This window comes from Herpailurus yagouaroundi, unplaced genomic scaffold (assembly GCF_014898765.1).
Source record: "Herpailurus yagouaroundi ecotype Mexico unplaced genomic scaffold, PumYag 190, whole genome shotgun sequence".
NCBI lineage: Eukaryota > Metazoa > Chordata > Mammalia > Carnivora > Felidae > Herpailurus > Herpailurus yagouaroundi.
Window position 1 is genome coordinate 1,373,569 of NW_024412421.1, and position 24,071 is coordinate 1,397,639.

Consider the following 24,071-nt stretch of genomic DNA (forward strand, 5'->3'; position numbering starts at 1 on the left):
CTTAAATGGTGTAACAGCCTGAGGATGCTCTTATTTATTTATTTTTTTTATCATAATTAAGATTACTTTATCAAAGTAAAGCTTTGGTACTGGATAGGAAAGCTACTGGATAGGAAATGCCAACTTCGCCCTATAAGGAAATAAGGCTTCTTTGCCACTTCTGGAGACTTTGCAAATTGAGACAAGCAAGGAAAACAAAACACAAGTTTTGTTTCCAGCTCAAGGGTCATATTCCCTACTGTGAAGTGTCAAACCCAGGATTAAACATAGAAGAATTCTTATATGGTCTGGAAGTTCAACTCTAAAGAAATTAATTGCTTTAAAAAAACCATTTAGCTTTTTGGGCTTTTGTAGTCATTAAACCAATCACAGAAATATATAAAAAAGTTACTCAAAAAAATTCAGAATTTTTGTTGTTAGTAGAGGTATATAAAACATGGAAAACTGATTTTGCAGGGACCTAAAAAGATATCTGAGGTCAACTTGTCATAATGGCTCAGAACTCAAATCATTCTACAAACTCAAGAGATAATAGCACATAAATCTTTAATTTCTGGAGTATACATTATTTCCTTTAGATTAAAAAAAATCACAAAAGCAAAACACTGAAGCTGTTTTTATCTAGTGCCAAGCCTATAAATTGTTAACATTGTTTATTAAGAATTCACAGTAATTGTCTTGCAGTTTGCAGATGCCAAGAAGTCATGGCAACAAAATTGTAGAATAGTGTTACATAGATTAAAAAAAGGTAAAATATAATGCTTTGAAAAAATTATAGAATAAATTACATTTTATTTATTTTTTAAAATTTTTTTTTCAACGTTTATTTATTTTTGGGACAGAGAGAGACAGAGCATGAACAGGGGAGGGGCAGAGAGAGAGAGGGAGACACAGAATCGGAAACAGGCTCCAGGCTCTGAGCCATCAGCCCAGAGCCCGACGCGGGGCTGGAACTCACGGACCGCGAGATTGTGACCTGGCTGAAGTTGGACGCTTAACCGACTGCGCCACCCAGGCGCCCCAGAATAAATTACATTTTAAATCAGAGTGGTAGACAAGCTTACATGGAACATCTGGGCTGCTGTTTAGAACTGTTTGACCTTTAAAACTTCCAGCCAGCTAAAGCAGGGAAAAACAGCAAAGGCAAGGAAAGACCATGGGACTAGTTCTGAGATGTGGGTACTCTCTCCTCTTTTCTGGGCCTCAGAATTCTCATTAATAAAGCTGGAGCAGATCATCTTTCTTGGGATCTTAAAAAAACCCCAAACTAGATTCCTTCTAATCATGAACAACATAGCACACACCATTTTGTAAGAGGGCATAATCCCCTTTGAGAATCACTCCTGGAATCACAACTGACTTTTTTCCTATTCTGTCTCCTCAGCTGACACACTCCTGAAGCCAGAAAGCATCCTGCTCATCTGACAATTGCACAACTATAAAAATGTTCAGAAGTAGACACTTAGGAGGTCCTTTTAATGCCTAATAATTGCATGAAACATGACACACAAAACCTGTCATCCAGAGTTATCAAAGCCTTTTTAATCTCTTTTGTGATGTGAAATGTGGAAAATCCTTTGCTTTTTGTTAAACCTTTAGGTTGAACATTTCCCCCCACAAAAGGTACATCACACTTCATTCATACATACTTTAGATGTTGGGATTCGTAGGTTTCCTGCAATTTCTGGGCACTTGAGGGTTGGTATCTTGTGCTAAACTCAGGATCACAGATGAAAGGTAACAACAGTATAGTAGAGGTGTCTTTAATGCTGCTCCTGAATTGAAGATATTCTCCCCTCCAGACTTGTATTTTCCACTGTATGTTTTAACAACTGGCTACTACATTCTCTATGAAGGGTGTAATAACTTCCACAAGATGGCTGAAGTTCATCTCCATTACTAAAATTTATGGCTTTTACTTTAGTAAACAATTTGTCAAGTTTTCTCACTGACCTCAAAAATGATAGACTACATATGCAGCAATTAGCATTATGCTGGTAATAATGCCTAAAAATTAGTTCCATTCTCTTCCCTTCCTATAGTGTACTGCCAAAATAAATGTCTGACTAAAAAATAAATGAGGCCTAGTCCCCATCTATAGTTCAATGAAGGCATACAATACATGGCAGTTTAAGGCTGGCTTAGCTAATTTGATCATCTGGCTCTTCAGTTCTACTCCTGCAGACAGACTAACTCATCAGAAACCCCTGATCCTGGACCAAATTAAGAGGTGCCTTCACTATTTAGACTTCTCTCTGCATTTTGCTTTTTTTTTTTTCTTTCAATTCAGAGGAAATGTTGTTCTGTATAGAGACCCTCTCTTGCTTTTGTTGAAGAGAAAACTGCAAGTTAAGTTTGGGTTGTCTACTGTGGAAAACAAAAACTATTTCTTTTGTTTCAGTAGCCAGAAAATTTAGAACAAACTCTGTTGTCCAAGATTTACTTGCTGAGTTGCCTGAAACTATGTACTTCTGTGCTCTTCTAATGTTAAATGTCTTCTTTAAAGGCTCTATTTTGTAGGCCTCTTCACGACCTTTTAAAAGAAAATAGGATACAAATTTCAAAAATAAAAATAAAAATATAGTTACAAGTGACTCTTATGAAGCATACTGTATTATTTTCTACTATAAGGTAGGTGTTAAAGATGAATTTAACAGCTGTTTTTATAATGCAGGTGACTTTACACAGAAAATATGCTAGCTTTCCTTCATCATGAAGAATGAGATCACAGTTATTATTATACTAAATAATTACTATGCAGTTCAAATGTTAGCTGGCTACTAATACTAGAATGACTATTCAACATAGCTACTGAAAGAATTTCTATCTAATCTGGCTCTGGTTCATTAGTTCAATGAATACTACATTCATTAAGTCTTTCTACCTTCCCAAATTCTATTTTTAGAACAGGAAATTATGCTGACTTAAAAAACAACTTAAATCATAGATATACTATGTATAGGTTTTCGTATCTCCTGGATATATTTAAAAAAATAAAAAATGTGATATAAGAAACATGTTGAAGGGGTATCATATATGTATAATATTTAAGGTCCCAGTTTTCACTAATCTGAGAAAATGCATGGATGTGATATCTTAAAAAATCAATGAAATTCCATGAAACTTCAATTTCTCATTTCACTAAGAATTTACTACAAAATATATCAAAAATGAGAATTTATCTCTTTTAAACGGCATGTTTGTATTAGTTATAATTTGATAAATGGTTCCTTTTCATATATTTTTTAAGATCCAAAATCTCAGTGTAATAACATGATTGAAGAATCATGTAACAATGTATATTTTAATATAAGATTTGTGTAGTGATTTGGAATAAATAACACACAGTGAAAAATTTATCATAAACTAAATGCAATAACAAAAAAAACCAAAGCTATGTACACATTACCAAGGTCTTTACAATGAGTTATAACGTGGAGCTCCATCACAGCATACTTGTATACAAAGCCACTAATGTGAACACTGAAATAAATCTGTCATGTAGGTCTTTAATCTTGATTTAATAAAGTTTTGTACAGTATCAAATAATATCAAAAGTCTAAAAAAACACAATGAGTTTTTATATCATGTTTATAAATTATTGTTTATATACCATAAAAAACATAAGGTCAAAAGTGCAGTTTAAAAAAAAGTGGAAGTTGTTATTCTTGGTAAGAACTAGAAAAATGTACTATCCCAAGTACGAAGCCATCTGAGGGCTTTTACAGTTTCTTAGGAATTCTCCTTTTACTCTCACACAACCTTGGTTACCATACGCTATAAGATAAACCAATACAAAGGGAGCAAAATCATCTTCTTATAAAAATAACAGGGAACACAAATCTGGTGGTGAGAAATGCTGGAAATAAACATAATTACAGGCTTTTTCCAAAATGAATTAAATGACTTTGCTCACAGGAATGAATGGGCTATCACTGAATGTGACCAAATTTGGGAAATTTCAAAGGATTTTCAGAAATTTTAATCCTTAAGTTTTTAGTCATAACTGGCAAGGGTGCATACATCCTAGGATTATGAATTCTTCTAGTAAAAGTAAGACAAGATAGGACCTAAAGGCGATAAATCATATCATTTACCATTCACAAAAAATAAAGACTAAAAATCCAGTAACTAAAAGGCAGCAGTATAGAAATTAGTCAAGAAACAGATGGGCGAAACAGAACTCCGGGTCTTAATTGGCACTTACCACAGTAACTACTTATATTTTGACAAATTCTAGAACAAATGCCTGTATTGAAATATGTGTGGTATGATAACCACTTATATTTAGCAAGAAACCAAAATGGTAAAATCACAAACTTATAAAACAAATTAAATTTAGAGAAAAGAAAAACAAAAGGAATGTAAAGAAAAACCTTACTTTTAAACTTATTGTGGGATCACAATATTGACAAACTGTATCAATCAAGAGCAGTATTCCTGAAGCAGCCTGAGCCTGGCTCAGCAGAACTACTTCACTCTTTAAATGCTATTTAACTGGTACTTTGTTTATGTGACACCAAGCAATAAATGATTATTATTTTTTTCACTGAATGGAGTAAGTTCCTTGGTTGGCTTAACATATAGACTGCCTGAGATAATAAAAACTTCACCATTACAATAGATTAATGGGAAATGAAGGTCTTCCTAGTTTCGACAGGAGAAAAGGTTGGCTGCTGGAGAGAATGGGTGCTCTGTAGGCTGCATACGTACATACTTAATAATTAATGTCCCCTTTTGTAGAAGATTAAAAATCGATGGATATGGATGCTTGTGCAGAATCATCTCGCCCCCTGACATAAATTTCACAAGGAATCTCCTCCATTACTCTGTCTTCTAGGGCCTGTTCAGGGCACTCATGTGCCTGTTTGAAAGTGTAGCTACTCTTTTTGAAGGTGCTATTAAATGTTTTCATTGGCTGTGGTTGTGCAAAATCATTTCGGAAAGGCAGTTCCATGGAACTCAGGTTGGTCCTGCTTTGTTTGACACTGGATGCTTGCGATCCGCAGTGATGGTCATGAATGCACCGGGAGGCGGTGGAGGAGCGCCGCATCTTCTGGTAGTTGTCCAGTTCTTCTGACAGGTCGGCTAGGTCTGCAGAAATCTCTTTGTCCCTTAGTGAAAACAGTTCATAATGAGGAGGATCAAACACTTCCTGAAATCCAGTTTTATTAAAAGCAGTTTTGCAAGCCATGACCTTTTTTCGAGGCTGTTTCACTTGTACTAAAATAGAAATAATGAGAAGGACCAAGACAATCCCTGATGTAATGCCAATAATTGTTCCATGAGTTTTAGTGATTTGTTCAAATAGTCCTGCTTTTTTCTTTTCTGCAGAAAGAGAAAGAGAAACAATGAGGCTTTCAAAATTCATTAATGAGCCCTGTCCCAAACTGGTAAGGTATTTTTAGGTAAAGCAGAACACGTGGGTCAAACAGACCACAGATGATGCCACCTAAAATTAGGTTTTTGAACAAATAAAACAATACCATTATGATTTCTGGTTAAATTAGCCAATCATACTATGGCTAGATAGATTACATAAAAGAAAAAGGACTTGGTTCTTGCAAATTAAATTAAATACATGAACACAAAGAAAATGCCAGGGGCGCCTGGGTGGCTCAGTTGGTTAAGTGTCCGATTCTTGATTTTGGCTCAGGTCATGATTGCAGTTTGTGGGGTCCAGCCCCATGTTGGGCTCTGTGCTGACAGGAAGGAAGCTTGCTTGGGATTCTCTCTCTTTCTCTGTCCCCTCCCCTCCCCCAGCTCATGCACGCACATGTGCTCTCTCTCTCAAAATAAATAAACAAAAAAGGAAAATACCAAACAAATACTCTTATTCTATCAAGTTTAGCTTTCTGTTCTATGGTATATCTTTTTTTTTTTTTTTTTTTTTTTTTTAATGCTTACTTATTTTGAGAGGGAGAGAGTGTTCACGAGCAGAGGAGGGGTAGAGAGAGAGGAAGACAGAAAAACCCAAGCAGGCTCTGTACTCTCAGGGCAGAGCCCATCGTGGGGCTTGATCTCATGAACAAACCATGAGATCATGACCTATGCTGAAATCAAGAGTTGGATATTTAACTGACTGAGCCACCCGGGCTCCCCTATGGTATTTTTGACAAACTGCCATGTTGAGGTATATCCACAGCATCTCCACTAACCGCCATCAGCAAGAGAGAACTAAAGTGATCAGGCTAACCCACTTAGGCATGTTATTATCACAATTTACATTTGAATGATTACCTTAAATTACTTCAAGTACTTAAGACAGCCTTATCAGATCACATTAACTTTTCACAGTAAGATATTTATTGAGCTTTTGGAGAATAAAAGGGAGGTAAACTTTAGGACTGAGACAGTGAGTTGATAATGTTTGTAGATATTCAACTATTACCACAAGTCACATTTACCTTAGATATACACTAGAAATAGAACATAGGAAATTTTATAAAATGAAAAAGAGCGGTTCTTACAAGTCTGTTTTTGCTGCTTTTTAAATTTTTTTTTTTTACATTGATTTATTTTTGAGAAACAGAGTGAGACAAAGCATGAGCGGGGGAGGGGCAGAGAGAGAAGAATCTGAAGCAGGCTCCAGGCTCCGAGCAAGCGGTCAGCACAGAGCCTGATGCGGGGCTCGAACTTACAAACTGTGAGATCATGACCTGAGCCGAAGTCAGACGCTCAACCGACTGAGCCACCCACGCGCCCCTGTTTTTGCTGCTTTTTAAGACTGAATGCATCAATATTTATTAAACAGCATTTGTATATAATTTAAAAAATACTACTATTTTAGGTAACTTTATAAATTATTCTGAGAATAAGGTATCTTTACAATATGAATAAGAAAATAATGAAAGAAATATTAGAGCAGACTTTTGAACAACTTAAAAAACACAGTACATAAAAATGAATGCTTTTGTTGAGAATAAGTATTTTTCTTTACTTTCACCACATAACAAAAGTCCACACTCTATTTAAAACGAACATTTATATTTTATGTTTCCATTTCTGCCAAAGCAGCTATTGCTAAGTACAGTGGCAGAAAAGGGCATTTTAAGTCTTTCTTAATGAAGGGCAATGGTCACTTTTCTCTCAAAAAGGTTGGCCTTTGCCATTGCACTCACCTTTACAATGATTTTCATCCCAAGGGTATGCACAGTTCTGAACACCATTACAGACTAAAGAATTATTGATGCACATGTTGCTGTGGCAAAAGAAAGTGCTACCTGTGCAGGGAGCTGCAGGAAAGAAAAACAATTTGTTGCTAAGAACTCATTTTGGTTTATTTACACTTAAACTTGTTTCATGAATACACTCCTACTATATAAACAATAAGACAAAGGCCAATACTCTCTGATATGGTCTCACCTAAACTTTTACTTAAGGGTGCCCAAGTGTCATTTAAAAAAAATTTTTTTTTTAATGTTTTATTTATTTTTGACAGAGAGAGAGACAGAGACAGAGACAGAGCATGAGCGGGTGAGGGTCAGAGAGAGAGGGAGACACAGAATCCGAAGCAGGCTCCAGGCTCTGAGCCGGCAGCACAGAGCCCGACGTGGGGCTCGAACTCACAGACCGAGAGATCATGACCTGAGCCGAAGTCGGACGCTCAACTGACTGAGCCACCCAGGCGCCCCCCCCAAGTGTCATTTTTAATGTAATGAGAATATGAATATATTTGCCATGGTTCTCAAGGAAGTAGTACATAGCCTGGTAGCATTCCAAACTGTTAGAAGAAAATGTTGGTGAGGATGTGGAGACACTGGAACCCTTGGTGCATTGCTGAGGGAAATGTAAAATGGTACAGTTGCTGTGCAAACAGTATGGAGTTTCCTCAGAAATTTACACAGATTACCATGTGCTGCAGCAATTCTATTTCTAGGTACATATCTCAAACAACTAAAAGCAAAGATTCAAACACGTAATATACAGCCATGTTCATGGCAGCATTATTGACAAGCACACAGCAGCATCATTCCACCAAAAGGTAGAAATAATCTGAGTATCTGTTGATGGATGAATGGATAACCACAATGTGGTGTACACATATCTAATGAAATATTATTCAGTGTTAAAACTCAGAAGGAAATTCTGGCAAATGCTACAACATAGATAAATCTTGACATTCATTATGCTTGAAGGAAGCCAGACACAAAAGAACAAATATTGTAGGATTCCAGGTATATATATGGTACCTGGAGCAGTCAACTCATTGACAGAAAAAAAGCGCAATAGCTACCAGAACCTGGAGGAAGAGGGAAATGGGGAGTGTTTAATGGGAGAGTTTCAGTTGGGAATGATAAAAAAGTTCTGGAGATGGATGGTGGGGATGGTTGCAGAAAAATGTGAATGTACCTAATGCCACCAAACTATATACTCAAAAATGGTTAAAATGGCGAATTTTATGTTATATAGATTCTACCACACAAAAAAATAACTCTTTAGAATTTTAACATTAAAATTTTTTTAAAAAAAAAAATTTTTTTTTTCAACGTTTATTTATTTTTGGGACAGAGAGAGACAGAGCATGAACTGGGGAGGGGCAGAGAGAGAGGGAGACACAGAATCGGAAACAGGCTCCAGGCTCTGAGCCATCAGCCCAGAGCCCGACACGGGGCTCGAACTCACGGACCGCGAGATCGTGACCTGGCTGAAGTCGGACGCTTAACCGACTGTGCCACCCAGGCGCCCCTAACATTAAAATTTTTTAAAACAACAAAGATTTTGGAACATATACCATGTAATTTTGTATTTTGTATAAACTGTTCTTTCAGCCTGAAATGTCTCCTTCCTCCTTTCCCTTCCTGGTGACCATCTACTCATCTTTCAAGATCATCCAAAATGTTGCCTTGTCTGTGAAGATTCCCTCAATTCTCCTAGGCAGCTAGGGACCCCTGTGTTCCGGTCATACCGTATATGTGCTTCCATCTAACACTTCTCCTTGTTTGTGTAAAAATTTGTTACACTAGATTATGACTCAGTGTGTTTACTTTAGTTAGGAAATAAAGTCTTAGATCAGAGACAAAAGTACCAGCATAGTAATAACGTGTATTTCAGTGTAAAGACACACACACACACAAATCTGAAAGTCAAGAAGGATAGCTTATTTTTTCTTCCACTCAAAAGGACTGCAGAATTATGACAGAAGCTCCTAAAAATCAACTAACCATTTTGATTTCCAAAAATATACTCAAACACAATGTATTTCCTGTCTAAAAAATTCTACATTTATTTTGAGAAGATACATGTCACATCAAGGGAGGAAAACTGAGTACCACTCTCTATTATACTGACAGGCTTCAAATATTTTTTTATTTTATTTTTTATTATATGAAATTTATTGTCAAATTAGTTTCCATATAACACCCAGTACTCATCCCAAAAGATGCCCTCTTCAATGCCCATCACCTCCCCTCTCCTCCCTCCCACCCCCCATCAACCCTCAGTTTGTTCTCAGTTTTTAAGAGTCTTATGCTTTGGCTCTCTCTCCCACTCTAACCTCTTTTTTTTCCCTCCCCTCCCCCATGGGTTTCTGTTAAGTTTCTCAGGATCCACGTAAGAGTGGAAATATTTTTTATATTTTCTTTTTAAAAGTTTCTTTTCAAGGTGTGCCTGAGTGGCTCAGTTGGTTAAGCACCTGACTCTTGATTTTGGCTCAGGTCATGATCTCACAGTTTGTGGGCTCTGGGCTGACAGTGAGGAGCCTGCTTGGGATTCTCTTGCTCTTTTTCTGCCCCTCCCATCTCACGTGTGAGCACACATGCTTTCTCTCTCTGAAAATACATTAATATTAAAAAAAAAGTTTCTTTTCAAGATGAAAAGAAATATCTAAAATTTTATGAGATTAATAACTAAATTTCTTCCCTAAAAGTATCTTTTTAAAAATAAATATACAATGAACCTTATTAAAACAATAATGAAGTTAGTATTTCTTTCCCTCTAAAGAGAAGGCCCTATCTTTAGGTTACAATCATAGGAAGCTTTGGAATACCTAACCACATTGTCCAATTGCATCATCAGTAATAAAACTGACAGTCTGATAAAAAACAAACAAACAAAAAACCAACACACACATAGAAAACAAAAACCTGACAGTTTGGTATCCACCTGCCTGACCCCTTTGTCTATTTCTCAGTTTGGCTCTGAAAATGGACTATAGAAACAGGTATTTATTGGGTCCCCAGGAAACCCTAAAACATCATCTGATATCTATCAAATATTTATTAGACTTATAATGTAGGTCAATAGACAACATCCATTGCATCACTAATCATCAGGGAAATGCAAATCAAAACCACAATGAGATATCACTTCACAACTGTCAGAATGGCTGTCGTGAAAAAGACAAGAAATAAGTGTCAGTGGAGATGTGGAAAAAAGGGAACCTTCATGCACTGTTGGTGAGAATGAATATTGGTGCAGCCCCTGCACCAGTATAAAGTTTCTCCAAACAGTATAAAGGTCCCTCAAAAAGTTAAAAATAGAATTACCATATAATCCAGCAATTCCACTTTTGGGTATATATCTGAAGAAAATCAAAATACTAATTCAAAAAGATGTATGCACCCCTCTGTTCATTACATCATTATTTATAATAGCTAAGATATATAAGCAACCTAAGTGCCCATCCATGGATGAATCAATAAAAATGTCTGTGTGTGTATGTGTATACACACACATACATACAATGGAGTATTACTGAACCATAAAAAGGAATGAAATCTTGTCATGTGTAACAACACAGATGGACCTAAAGGGTATTATGCTAAGTGAAATAAGTCAGAGAAAAACAAATACTGATGATTTCATTTATATGTGGAATCTAAAAAAAAAAATGTACAAACAAAACAGAAAGACTCAGAAACAGAGAACTAATGGTTACCAGAAGGAAGTAGGGGTGTGGGGGTGAGATAGGATGAAATAGGGGAAGGGGAATAAGAGGAACAGTCTTCAAGTTATAAAACAAGTAAGTCATGGGAATATAATGTACAGCTTAGGGAATACAGTCAATAATATTAGAACAATTTTGTATGTGACAAATGGAACCTAGACTTATGGTGGTGATCATTTCATAATGTATGTAAATATCAAATCACTGAATAGAATATCATCCACTGAATGAATGTCAATTATTCTTCAATTAAAATAACATCCAAAATTGCTTTGCTATTAGAGAGCAAATATAAGCTCTCTTTTTTTAAAAGACTGTTTATTTATTTATTTATTGAGATAGAGGGGAGGGCAGAGAGAGAGAGAGAGAGAGAGACAGAGACAGAGACAGAGAGAGATAGAGGAAGAATCCCAACAAGCAGGCCCTGCACTGTCAGTGCAGAGCACAATGCAGGGCTCGATCTCACAAATGTGAGATCATGACCCGAGTCAAAATCAAGAGTCAGATGCCTTACCAACTGAGTCACCCAGGCACCCCTAAAATCTCTTTTTAAGGAAGAATCCCCCAAAAGTAATATTCACCCAAGTTCTAGTTCAGCAGGCTTATCTATGGTTAATCATTATGAACTAGGATTTGTTTATCTTTCCTCCCTCCCTACTATAAATTAAACGGAATGTAGGCATGACGTTTATATACAGTTAATTATTCAGTGCACTAAACTTTTAGGCTTGCTTATTTGCTGGGTACTTACCCACTCCAGGTTAAGTATAATAACCCTTAGGTGGCTCTGATAACTAAAGAATCTAAAATAGCTAAGAACTGTGAATAGCTTGGGAAATCATGCTATGAAGCAGAGAATGGAAAAAAAAATGGATTAGTAATTAAGAAAAATTGTTTCTGTTATTAGTTAACCTGTCTACTTTGAGATTTTAACTAACTCCTTGGGTTGCTGTTTCCTCTTTTTAAATGAATGGGATAGACTGTTATCTCAGACTTCTGGTTCTAAAATCAATGAGACTATGAAATTAGTGGTTTCAATCATGTGGATAATTCTATTCTTAGAAGTATCATGTATATAACAAGTAATTTACTCAGAGACTGAACCCATCACATGTATCATTTAAACTATTAAGTAATATTTCATGATTCTTAAAAAAATGTTTGATGGATTCAAAACTTACAAGGGCAATACATATGAGTTACATGAATAAGCCATTAGGTTGAGGGCAGAAAAGCCAAAGAAAACATATGATGATGGGGTGCTTGGGTGGCTCAGTCAGGTAAGTGTTGGGCCCTTGAGTTTGGCTCAGGTCATGATCTCATGGTTTGTGGGATCGAGCCCCACTTTGGGCTCTGAACTGACAATGCAGAGCCTGCTTGGGATTCTCTCCTCTGCCCCTCCTCTGCTTGCGTGCTCTCTCTCTTAAAATGAATAAATTGAAAAAAACCCAGTATGGTGGTATTTTATTTAAGTACAAACTTAGCTGGTAACCCACTTCAGTTGTGTCATGTATATTATAAAATTATATTACACCCATGTGTGCAGTTTAACATAACAAATGGCCTAGAGAACACACAGTATTTTTGAATTTCTCACTTCTAAAAACTGGAGTTTTCTGGCTTTTTGTTTATGTATCATACCACAATCCTAATACATACTATATCATATTACCTGCTGACCTCTAATTTTACCTATCTTATCCAGTTCACAAATGAGAATACAGGGAACAGAAGCTATTTTCAAGACAAGCTGAGTGAGGTTGTAAGTACTGTGGCTTCTAGGCATGCTGATTTTGAGTCAAACTATCATTAGCTCTTTAAGTTTATCCATAGAACATTGTGTGACCACATTTGGATTCTCTTTATGGTTCAAAAGTGGCAAAAAAAAAAGACAGGTTTTCTGCTCAGAGTTTCTCACTGACTAAACAGTAAGTAGAAAACACCCTCATGAGGTTTTTATTTTATAGAATTCTTTACAATTGCTCCCCACATGATTTAAAGCAATTAGAAAGCAGCAGTGATATCAGGTTTTGTTTTGTAGAAATACATTATATTCATAATTACAGATGTATTAAGCTCTATGGATTTTCAGTGGGTAAGCATAGCTGTTTATGATGAGAATCAAAGTATCAGTTATTGACCTGGGATGCTAATGACATGCTTCAATTAAAAACTATAAAAAATGGCTGAATTATAGCAATTTATAAGTAAAGGGCAAAGAGAATAGCAAAAATAGTGCCAGTTATGAACTATTTTCTACTTCTAGCCTGAGGACTTTCTCTTTTCCCTTTTACTCACTACTGGATCATGGCATGAGAAAGAAGGGTTATGGTTTCAGCCCCCCTTCCCTTCCCATGAGATGTGGCAATGATGCTGAAAGATGGTCTGTCCTTCAACTAGGCCCGCAGGGACCTATAGGCAGTATGTCACTGAAAATCACATTATGGATTTATTTTGACAAAAATAACTTCTGTTTCTTTCATGGTTGTAGTCCTAGAAATTATCTTCCTAAAACCATATCCTGTCTGAAAGAGTGAGGTGTATATTAGTATTCAGTGCTTGGGAAGAGGTCAAACATATTGACTGACTGTTATTCTGTATCTTTCACTTTAGCCAAGTTATATTATTTTAGTCATATCTGTAATCCACAATGGGTAGGTATGAAGTGAATATCTCATGCAGATTTAGTCCATTTATGTAAACCTTTTCTGAAATATTGATTGTTTTCATGGATGGATTCATAACAGTTACAAATTATTAACAGTTTAGAGAAAAACAAAAAAGTTTAACAATTTGAATTAATGATGAGCATATAAAAATGTATGGTTTGGAGCTCTCTAATGTGATTAAAAGGAGATTTCCTGGGCACCTGGGTGGCTCAGTTGGTTAAGCATTTGACTCTTGATTTCGGCTCAGGTCATCACCTCACGGTTCATGGGTTTAAGCTCCATGTCAGGCTCCAAGCTGACAACATGGAGCTTGCTTAGGATTCTCTCTCTGTCCTTTCTCTCTACCCCTCCCCCACTCCCTCCCTCCCTCCCTCTCTCAAAATAAATAAACATTAAATAAAAAAAGGAGATTTCCAAACCAGGACTTTTGTTTTAGAAAACTTATAAAATCCTTTACTTTGATCACATACATATGACATTTGTTTTTTGGAGGGGTGGTTTTCTTGTTCTTCATGGATAATAAAGCTAAATTTAGGATATGGAGCTAAGTCTATTGCAACTTTTAACTTAGTTTTATATTTAATTATTGTAAAGACATCACTTGAGGGAGGCTTTTCACCTGTTTACTTATCAGATTTGTACTGATGGAGACATCACTAGTGCAGATACAGAAATACCTTAACTAAAACACATCAGAGAATAATTTTGCATTTAAGATTTAGACCAGTGTTACCCAAAATATAATGTAAGGCAAAATATGAACAAGTAGCCACAATAAAAAAGATATTTAGAAAGAAACAAGTGGAATTAATTTCACTAGTAGCTTATTTAACCCCATATATCTTTGCAGAAAAGAGAAATATAGAAGGACTGAGGCTGCTACCTTTAGAAGGGTCTGTGTGCAAGTTTGGCCCTTAGTTTTGGCAACTGAGAACTTGACTTTCCTCCATTCCCTGACTGGTAAGGTTCATGGTGCCTAGAGTTGGTGTGAACAACATCATTTATGCCATATACCTTCTTTCCTTTTGTGAGTCTACAATTTTGGTACAGGCAAGGCAGATAGATGGTGCCTATGTGCCTAGCCCCCAACAAAAACTTGGGTGCTGAGCTCTAAGTGGGTTCTCTGGGCAGAAACGTACATGTTACTGCATTTTTTGTTGCTTAAGAAATGCACATGCTTAGTGTGCCCTTCATGGGAGGGAGAGAGGATAAGGAAGTCTGTGAAAGGATTTCTCCAGACTCAGACAATATTTTTCCTTTGTTGATTCTATATCCTTTCACTGTAATAAATTTTAGCTGTGAGTATTCAAATGTATGCTGAGTCCTGTGAGTCCTTCTAGCAAATCACCTACCATGTGGGTGGTGTTAGGGAGCCCTGAAACAATATCCAAAATATTCTCATTTAACACGTATATAAAATATAAGGAGATATTTTACATTATTTCTTTAAAAAAAAAATTTTTTTTTTCCAACCTTTATTTATTTTTGGGACAGAGAGAGACAGAGCATGAACAGGGGAGGGGTAGAGAGAGAGGGAGACACAGAATCGGAAACAGGCTCCAGGCTCTGAGCCATCAGCCCAGAGCCTGACGCGGGGCTCGAACTCACGGACTGCGAGATCGTGACCTGGCTGAAGTCGGACGCTTAACCGACTGTGCCACCCAGGCGCCCCCACATTATTTCTTATCAAGTCTTTGAAATTCAGAATAAATCTTCATAATTATAGCACATTTCAATTTAGATGGGCCACATTATGAGTGTTCAATAGCTACATGTGGCTGATGGGTACTGTTGGAAAACACAGGTACAAGATGTTGGGAATAAATAAGACGAGGAGAAAGGAAAACGGCTGAAAGGCTTTCTTGCTAACTTTAACTGTATCTTTGTATCAAGCACTGCTTTGTAGTCATTTGAAATAGTGAAGCAGCCTTTACATAGCTGTTTTTTTCAAGTTTGAAAAGTTGATAAAAATTTTCTGGACACAGTTGATATCCATCAATAGGGCAACAAGCAGCAGCAGCAGTATACTCCATGCAAGTATTACTGCTGAGCTCAACATTTCCCACTACTTGAGAAACTCACTAAATCCAAAATAACTCAAAGCTTTTTCCCTTCATCTGACCAATTTTCACTTTCTAAGTCAATCAGACCCTAACTGTAGGTATCTTTGACTCATTTTGATCAGTCCCCAAATCCTGTGTATTCTACCTCCACAACTCTTCTTTCTTCTGTCACTGCTCTGGTTCAGACCTTCCTGGTCTCCCCCTCTGACTATGGAAGTCAGACCTCCACGCCCCAATTAAAGCACAGCTCTGATTACATCATCTTATAGTACAAGACCCTTCAAAACTCCCCAAAGCTTATAACATGAATTCTAATTTTATTTTATTTTATTCTAGAGAGTGTGTATTCACGCACACACAAGCTGGGGAGACATGCAAAGGGAGGGAGGAAGGGGGAGAGAGAGAATGAATGAAATCTTAGCAGACTCTATGCTCAGTGTGGAGCCCAACACAAAGCTCAATCCCACGACCCTGGGATCTTGACCTCAGCAGAAATTAAGAGGTGGACGCTCAACAGACTGAGCTACATCATGAACTCTAGTTTTTGTCTTCCTAAAAAAAAATTTTTTTAAGTTCATTTTTTCATTTTGAAATAAAGAGCATGAGTAGAGGAGGGGCAGAGAGAGGGAAGGAGAGAATCCTAAGCAGGCTCCACACTGTCAGCACAGAGCCCGATGTGGGGCTTGATGCCACAAACCATGAGATCATGACCTGAGCCAAAACCAAGAGTCAGGTGCTCAACTGCCTGGGCTACTCAGGAGCCCCTACTTTTACCCTTTAATTTAAAGGCTTTCTAACTCTAGCTAGGCTCCATGCCCAGTGCAGAGCCTAAAGCAAGGATTGAACTCATGGCCTGGAGATCAAGACCCGAGCTGAGAGCAAGAGTCGGACGCTCAACCAGCTGAGCCCACCCAGGCAACCCTAATCTACCTTTTTTTTTTTTTTTTTTTCAGTTTTTAATTTTCTTTAAGTTTATTTCTTTGTTTTGAGATAGAGTGAGAAAAAGCAAGAGCACAAGTAAGGTAGGGACAGAAATCAAGTTGATGCTCAACTGACTGAGCTATACAGGTGCTCCATGAGCTCTAATTTTAGCCTTTGTAAAAAAATTTTTTTTAAGTTTATTTATTAATTTTGAAAGAGAGAGCATGAGCAGGGGAGGGGCAGAGAAAGAAGGAAAGAGAATCCCAAGCAGGCTCCACACTGACAGTGCAGAGCCCAGTATGGGGCTCAATCTCATGAACTGTGATATCATGACCTGAGCCAAGATCAAGAGTCAAATGCTTAACCGAATGGGCCACCCAGGTGCCCCTCTAATCTACCTTTTGACTCATTTTTCTCTTTTCTTTCTTCTACTACTTCTTGTGGTCCAAATTGGCTCCATGCTTTTGTTCATTCTGTGGCCTCTGTTTGGAATAGCAGCCTCAATTATCCAACATTTCTACCTTCTAAAATCTCAAGGATAAACTCCAAGGTCCTACCTTCAAGGACTACTTGCTCCATAATCAATGCTGTCTGCTGGAAGTAACCTGGATATTTAATCAGGAAGCACTTTGTTTTCTGTCTCAAACAGTCATTGTCATAGTCAATCCTGTAACTGCCTTATTTGCATCTATGTCACCTCACCTAAGTGACTATAATAAGATCCTTTAGAGCAGGGAATGTTTCATCCATTTCTGTATCTTCATAGCAAATAGCATCTTGTATGATAAATGTTAAATAAATGAATGGAAGGCAGGTAGGAAGGCTGGTTGGCTAAATTGGCTTCATAACCCAACTGCCCATCTGGCAATTCATCAAGTCTTGTAAAATTACAGACAGAAGAGTTCAGCTATAATAAAGCTTGTGTAGGTCACATACAATAATGATATTAATATAGAATCCATGGAACAATGATATTTTGAAATTATAAGTAAAGGGAAAAAGTACTAATTCCTAAATTTCTGAAGGAAAATATCTGATAGTATCTTACTCTTACACCTTTATATTTACAAATTTTGACTTGCAAAAATCATATAGTTTACCATTTTACTCTATTCACTTAGGATATAAAGGCAAAAATATTTCCTTCTCTTACGAGGACAATATATACCAGTTATTTTGAAAATATATATGATGTGAACATACACACTAAACTATCTTGGGGCAGTCTGGATAAATCTTTAAATGGTGATTTTCTTCATACAGAGGTGACTGTGAGGAAAGGGATTAGTCAGAGAGGCTAATCAGCCCTCTCCAAATGTAGATTAAAGTTAAAGGCCACTTAAAACCAAGCCAAAAACATGAAGGTATTTTTGAAATCAGTTAAAAAAAACTTTTTTAATGTTTACTTTTGAGAGAGAGAGAGAGAGCGAGCGAGCGTGAGCAGGGAGGGGCAGAGGGAGAAAGAAGGAGACACAGAATCTGAAGCAGGCTCCAGGCTCTGAGCTGTCAGCACAGAACCTGATGTGGGATTCGAACTCACAAGCCATGAGATCATGACCTGAGGTAAAGCCAGATGCTTAACCAACTGAGCCACCTAGGCACCCCTTGAAGACAGTTTTCTTTTTTAAATCAAAGGTAATGTAATATGATTTACACTTACAATAAGCAAAATCAAAATAATTATCAAAAGTACTGACAAGTCACTTGGACTTTTACAGGAGATAGAAAGGCAATAGAACCAATTTTTCCTTGGGATTTGTTCATGTGAATTATCAGGAATTTAAGGGAAGAATCCTAAAATCTGTCCTCAGAGTTCTTCCACTTTTAAGCTGGATTAGTATCTACAGTGAGCTACAACATCCTTTAAGATGAAAAAATTCTCACATGCTCACAAATTAGTAAAGATGACTTTTAAAGACTTAACTAAGATAAAGAGAAAACCCCATTATAACTACAAAGAAAATTTCTGAATATACACAAAAGGAAATTCAACTGTGTTGCCACAAAAAATCAATTAACCACAAAAGGAGGTTGTAATGAAGAAAATGAGGGAGAAAAAGCTTTAAGACATTTAGAAAACAAAGAGCAAAAGTGTAGAAGTTCTTCCACCTTAGTAATTACCGTTAATGTAAATGAGTTAAACCCTCTATTCAAACAGCAGAGATTGGCAGAATAGATAACAAAACCCCCCCTAGATCCAACTATATACTGTTCTACAAAAGACTCACTTTAAAGATACAAATTGGTTGAAAATTAAAAAAAAAAAAAAAATGGAGAAAGATATTCCATGCAAACAGTTAACCAAAGAGAGCTGGGGTGGCTATACAAATATCAGACAAAAATAGACTTTAATGTCAGGTTATTGACTGTTGCAAATGATAAAAAGGGACAATGTAGATTGGTAAAAGGGATTCATCAAGAAAATACAATTATAAAAATATATAAATAAATAAAATATCAGAGCCCTAAATTATAAGAAGGAAACACTATCAGAATTTTAAGGGAGAATTAGATATTCTACAATAATGGCTGGAAACTTCAATATCCCACTTTTAGTAATGGATACAACAACCAAACAGAAGATAAATAACCAAATGAAAGAATAACACTATAAGTCAACTGGAGGACCTAATAGATATATAAAGAAAATTCCACCTAGCAACAGCAAAATATACATTTTTCTCATGTATAAGGAATTTTGTCCAGGATGGACCATATGTTAGGCCAGCCATATACACACAAAAATCTTAAAAGACTGATATCATACAAAGTTTCTTTTCCAATCACAATGAAGTAAAACTAGGTATCAGTCACAAAATAAAAACTAGAAAATTTGTAAATATGTGGGAATTAAACTACACCCTCTTAACCAACTGGTCAAAGAAGAAATCACAAGGGAAAATTAGATAATACCTGAGACCAAAGAAAATGAAAACACAACATACCAAAACTTATGAGAAGCAATGAAATAGTGCTAAGAAAGAAATTTATAGCTATAAATGCCTACATTAAAAAAGGAGAAAGATCTGGAACCATTAACCTTAAAGAGCCAGAAAAGGAAGAGCAAACTAAACTCAAAGTTCTATGGCTTTGTCAGTAGTACTGAAATTATAAAGAAAGAGAATAGAAAAACTAAAGAAAAAACCAAAAAATGGTTCTTTGATGAGATCAACAAAATTGGCAAACTTTAGTTACAATGATTAAGGAAAAAAAGAAACAGAGATAAAATGACTCAAATTACTAAAATCAGAAATGCAAGTGGAGACATTATTACAGATCTTATAGATATAAAAAGGATTAGAAGAGAATACTAACAACAATTCTACACCAATAAACTACTAATCTAGACGAAATAGACAAATTCCTAGAAACATACATTCTACCAAAATTGAATAAAAACCAAATAGGAAATCTGAACAGATCTCTAACTAGCAAGAATATTGAATCAGTAATCAAACTATTTCCCAACAAAGAAAAGCCCTGCACTGGATGGCCTCACTGATGAATTCTACCAAATGTTTACAGAATGTCAATTCTCAAACTCTTTCAAAATGCTGAAGAGAAAGGATCACTTCTTACTTATTCTATGGATCAGCGTAACCCTGATACCACAGCCAGACAAAGATACTACAAGAAATTAAACTACAGACCAATACCTCTTTATGCATATTGATGCAAAAATTCTCAACAAAATACTAGCACTGAATTCAACAACATATTAAAAGGATTATACACCATGACCAAGTGGGACTTATTCCTGGAACACAAAAACAGTTCCACATACAAAAATCAATGTAACACCCCACATTAACAGAATGAAGAGGGAAAAAATGACATGATCATCTCAACTGAATCAGAAAAAGCATTTGACAAAATTTCATGATGAAAACACTTAATAAACTAGGGCCAGAAGAAAATTTCCTCAATGTGATAAAGGCCATATATGAAAACCCCACAGCTAACACCATACTAAATGGTGAAAGGTTGAAAGCTTTTCTCTTAAGATCAGAAACAAGACAAGGATGTCTCCTTTCACTTCTATTCAACATAGTACTAGACGTTCTAGCGAGAGCAATTAGGCGAGAAAAGGCAATAAAAAGCATTCAAATGGGACAGGAAAATGTAAAATTATCTGTTTGCAGATAACATGATCTTATATGTAGAAAACCCTAACAAGATTACACACACAGAGACACACACAGAGCTAATCCAGTAAAGTTGTAGGATACAAAAAGCAGCATACAAAAGACAAAAGTAAGGAGCATTTCTACACACTAACAATGAAAAACTGGAAAAGAAAATAATTCCTTTATAACAGCATTAAACAAAAAAATTCTTAGGAATAAATGTAACCAAGGAGATGCAAGACCTGTATACTAAAGAATACAAAGCACTGTTGACAGAAATTAAAGACAACAAATAAATGGGAAGACATCTTGGGTTCATGGACTGAAGACTTAATATTAAGATGACAATACTACTCAAAAGCAATCCACAGATTCATTATGATTTCTATTAAAAAACAAAAAAACAAAAGTGTTTTCTGAATGTTTTCTTTAAGAGAAGGAAAGAGCTTCTTGGAAATATGGTTGGTTCTAGGGCTGGACCAGGGAAAACACAGTTGAGCCTGGGCCATCTTGTGGTAACAGAAAGTAAGAAAGTGATTTTTTTTTTTTAAAGGCACATCAAAAGGATAAAGGAGACAACTTGAAGGAGCTCCCAGTGGCCAAAGCTGGGATTCTGAGCAACAAAATCATGTTAGTATTATAATAATTATATATCATATATAATTATATATATAATAATGGCATAAAATAAAAATCCATAAACTCATACTGATATAAATAACTGAATAGATAAATGAGGGGGAAAAACAGCTCTTTCTCACAGTTTAATTACAATTAATAAGGGTAGAAGGAATAATGGAAACAGAAAACTCCCATTAGGTAAACACTACAGGAATACCTATTACATGAGAAACTAACAACAGTGAGCAAAAGGATATTACATAGTCTCAAAGAGAATTATTAATTAAGATGAAAAAATTAGTAACTTTATAGTGGAGGAACCTGACAGCACGTTAAGCAAGTGACTGAAGTTAATGTCAGACAAATCCACATTATGTACCCCTGCCTCACTGGTGTGATACACCGAGAAAGATATAATGTGATTTCTGGGGTACTGACAGAAATACGTAACTTCAAATGAATCCATGAGAAAACATCAGACAAACCTACACTGACAATTGACTAAATAAATGGCCAATGCCCTTCAAAAATATTAAGGTCTTTAAAGACTGAGGAACTGTCACAGATGGAGGACACTAAAGGACAGATGAAAGTAAATGCGATGTGGACATTAATGGGAAAACTAGTGACATGTAGATAAGGTCTATATACGGGTCAATAATACTGAGTCAGTGTTATTTTTCAGTTTTACTACATTATTAGGGGAACCTGAGTGAAAGGCATATGAAAACTCTACTATTTTCATAACGTTCTATATGCTTAAAATTATTTAAAAATAAAAAGTCAGAAAAAAACAGCCTTATCTAGATCTTTGATGAGCATGGTTTGGTAGATTTATAATTATTCACCACGCTGAATTACTACTACCGATAATTTTTTAAATCTTGAAAGAAGTCTCCACGTTCTGCATTCCGTATCACATTTACACCTTTATACTAAGGTAGTGCTCCAATTTAATGTATTAACATGGTTTTTCACCCAGGACAGTTAATTCCTTGAGAATAGGGGCTAAGACTTAGTTATTTCTACATCCTGTTACTAGTCTTTGCCAAAAGAAAATAGAACTGAATTCTGAATAAATGAAAATTATGTAAAAGATCTCAATGCTATAGGATTTACTTACGCTCCACAAAGGAAGTAAAGAGCATTCTGAACCTGCTTAGCCGACTACCTTCATCTGCCCACATTCGGATCACTCCAACTCCTGTTTTCAGCATGACATCATTGGCCACAGTGCTGCAAAACTTGGCCTTCAGGTTTTCAATAGAACTGCTTCCATCATAAACTGCAACGAAATTTCTCTTGCATTCATTTGAGTGCTCCATTTGATAATCTAGGAACCTCAAATAAATCTGTAACATTAAAACAGAGAAAAACACTGCTTTTGAAAATATAAATTTGAATTTTCTAGTTCTGCTATCCAATCAACATGGTAGACTAGATTACAGTAGCTGACAGATAAACAGATAAATCTAACAACAGACAAAAGGCTGGGGCCTAAGCAGTTAAAAGACTAAGACACTCTTTGGCCTCTTTCTTTGTCTTAATGGAACTAAGCATTTAAGGAATCTTAAGTTTGTGTTTGATCTATAAAGAGAAGAAACTTTTTGTTCCATGAGGCTCACTGGTTGTCTTAGTTTCCTTATTATGAAAGCAATCTTGTGGTACTGACAGATTGGGAAAATAAAAGAATCCCTCATAACAAATGTAGTTTTTTAAAAGTTTTTCGTCACGTTTTTAAAGCCCAAGTTTAGTAGTAAGGTATATACAACCTGGTTTTTCATGTAACACATCAAAACCATTTTTATATTACCTATACTCTTCATAACCATATACATTCTCATGATGTAGTGTCATTTATTTACCCTTATTCTATACCGCATATTTAAGTGGCTTTAAAATTTCACCCCATAAATGACAATTTCTAAGGTTTCTGTCAGGAAGATGTAAACTGTAGTACCAAAATAAGCACTATTAGTATTCTAATTTGATTAGCACTCTTTTTCTTGAAATTTTATAGGCAGCTTGCCACCTGGCACTAAGTTCTTAAAATATGCTTGGTCCACTCTTGTTTAAAGATTTCCTTTAGATTGTAGGCTTAGAAGGACTATGCGCATTAATGTTCAGGTTGCAGGTTTAGAAGGACATTGTGCTTATCTCTAAAATAACTGAATGAAGTAACTATTATTCTTTACAGGCAAGGAGAAAATGAAGACTCAGATAGATTAAGGAATTTGTCCAAAGTTACTCAGGGTGAAGATCTGACCTAGGCTGGACTGACTCTAACATTTGTGTTCTTCCCACTCTCTGGGATGCCCTTCATGCAGGCACAAGCACAGTTCAAGAGACTTGGGGCACCTGGGTGGCTAAATCAGTTAAGCATCTGACTCTTGGTTTCGGCTCAGATCACAATCTCACAGTTCATGGGTTTGAGCCCTGTGTTGGGCTATGCACTGACAGCACAGAGCCTGCTTGGGATTCTCTCTTCCTCTCTCTCTGCCCCTCCCAGCTCTCTCTCGCTCTTAAAATAAATAAATAAACTTAAAAAAAAATAAAAGACTTCATATAACAAAAACGTAATGTCATAGATCTCTTCTCTCTAAAATATCTTGATGGCACAAAACTAAGCAAACAAAAAAATATAGCTCAAAGGGTTAAATTTCGACCAAATAACTTTAGCTTATTTGAAATGACCAGTTTGCTACTTCCAAGAGAATGGTGGAAAATTGGTAACTAAATAGGATCACCATTTCAAAACCTCATCAAACCTTTATAAATGTAT

General features: G+C 36.1%; 1 protein-coding gene across 3 annotated transcripts in view; it reads right to left on the reverse strand.

Moving 5' to 3' along the window:
* Positions 1-1,522: 1,522 nt before the first annotated feature.
* Positions 1,523-24,071, reverse strand: part of NETO2 (neuropilin and tolloid like 2) — a 58,726-nt gene continuing 36,177 nt past the window's right edge. For all 3 annotated transcript variants that reach the window (XM_040497924.1, XM_040497925.1, XM_040497923.1), the window contains 3 exons: positions 22,413-22,641; positions 7,122-7,235; positions 1,523-5,328 (listed from right to left, as the gene is read on the reverse strand). In XM_040497924.1, the coding sequence (XP_040353858.1) occupies positions 4,748-5,328; positions 7,122-7,235; positions 22,413-22,641 (924 nt within the window). In that variant the 3' untranslated portion in view covers positions 1,523-4,747. The remainder of the gene's footprint in view (positions 5,329-7,121; positions 7,236-22,412; positions 22,642-24,071) is intronic.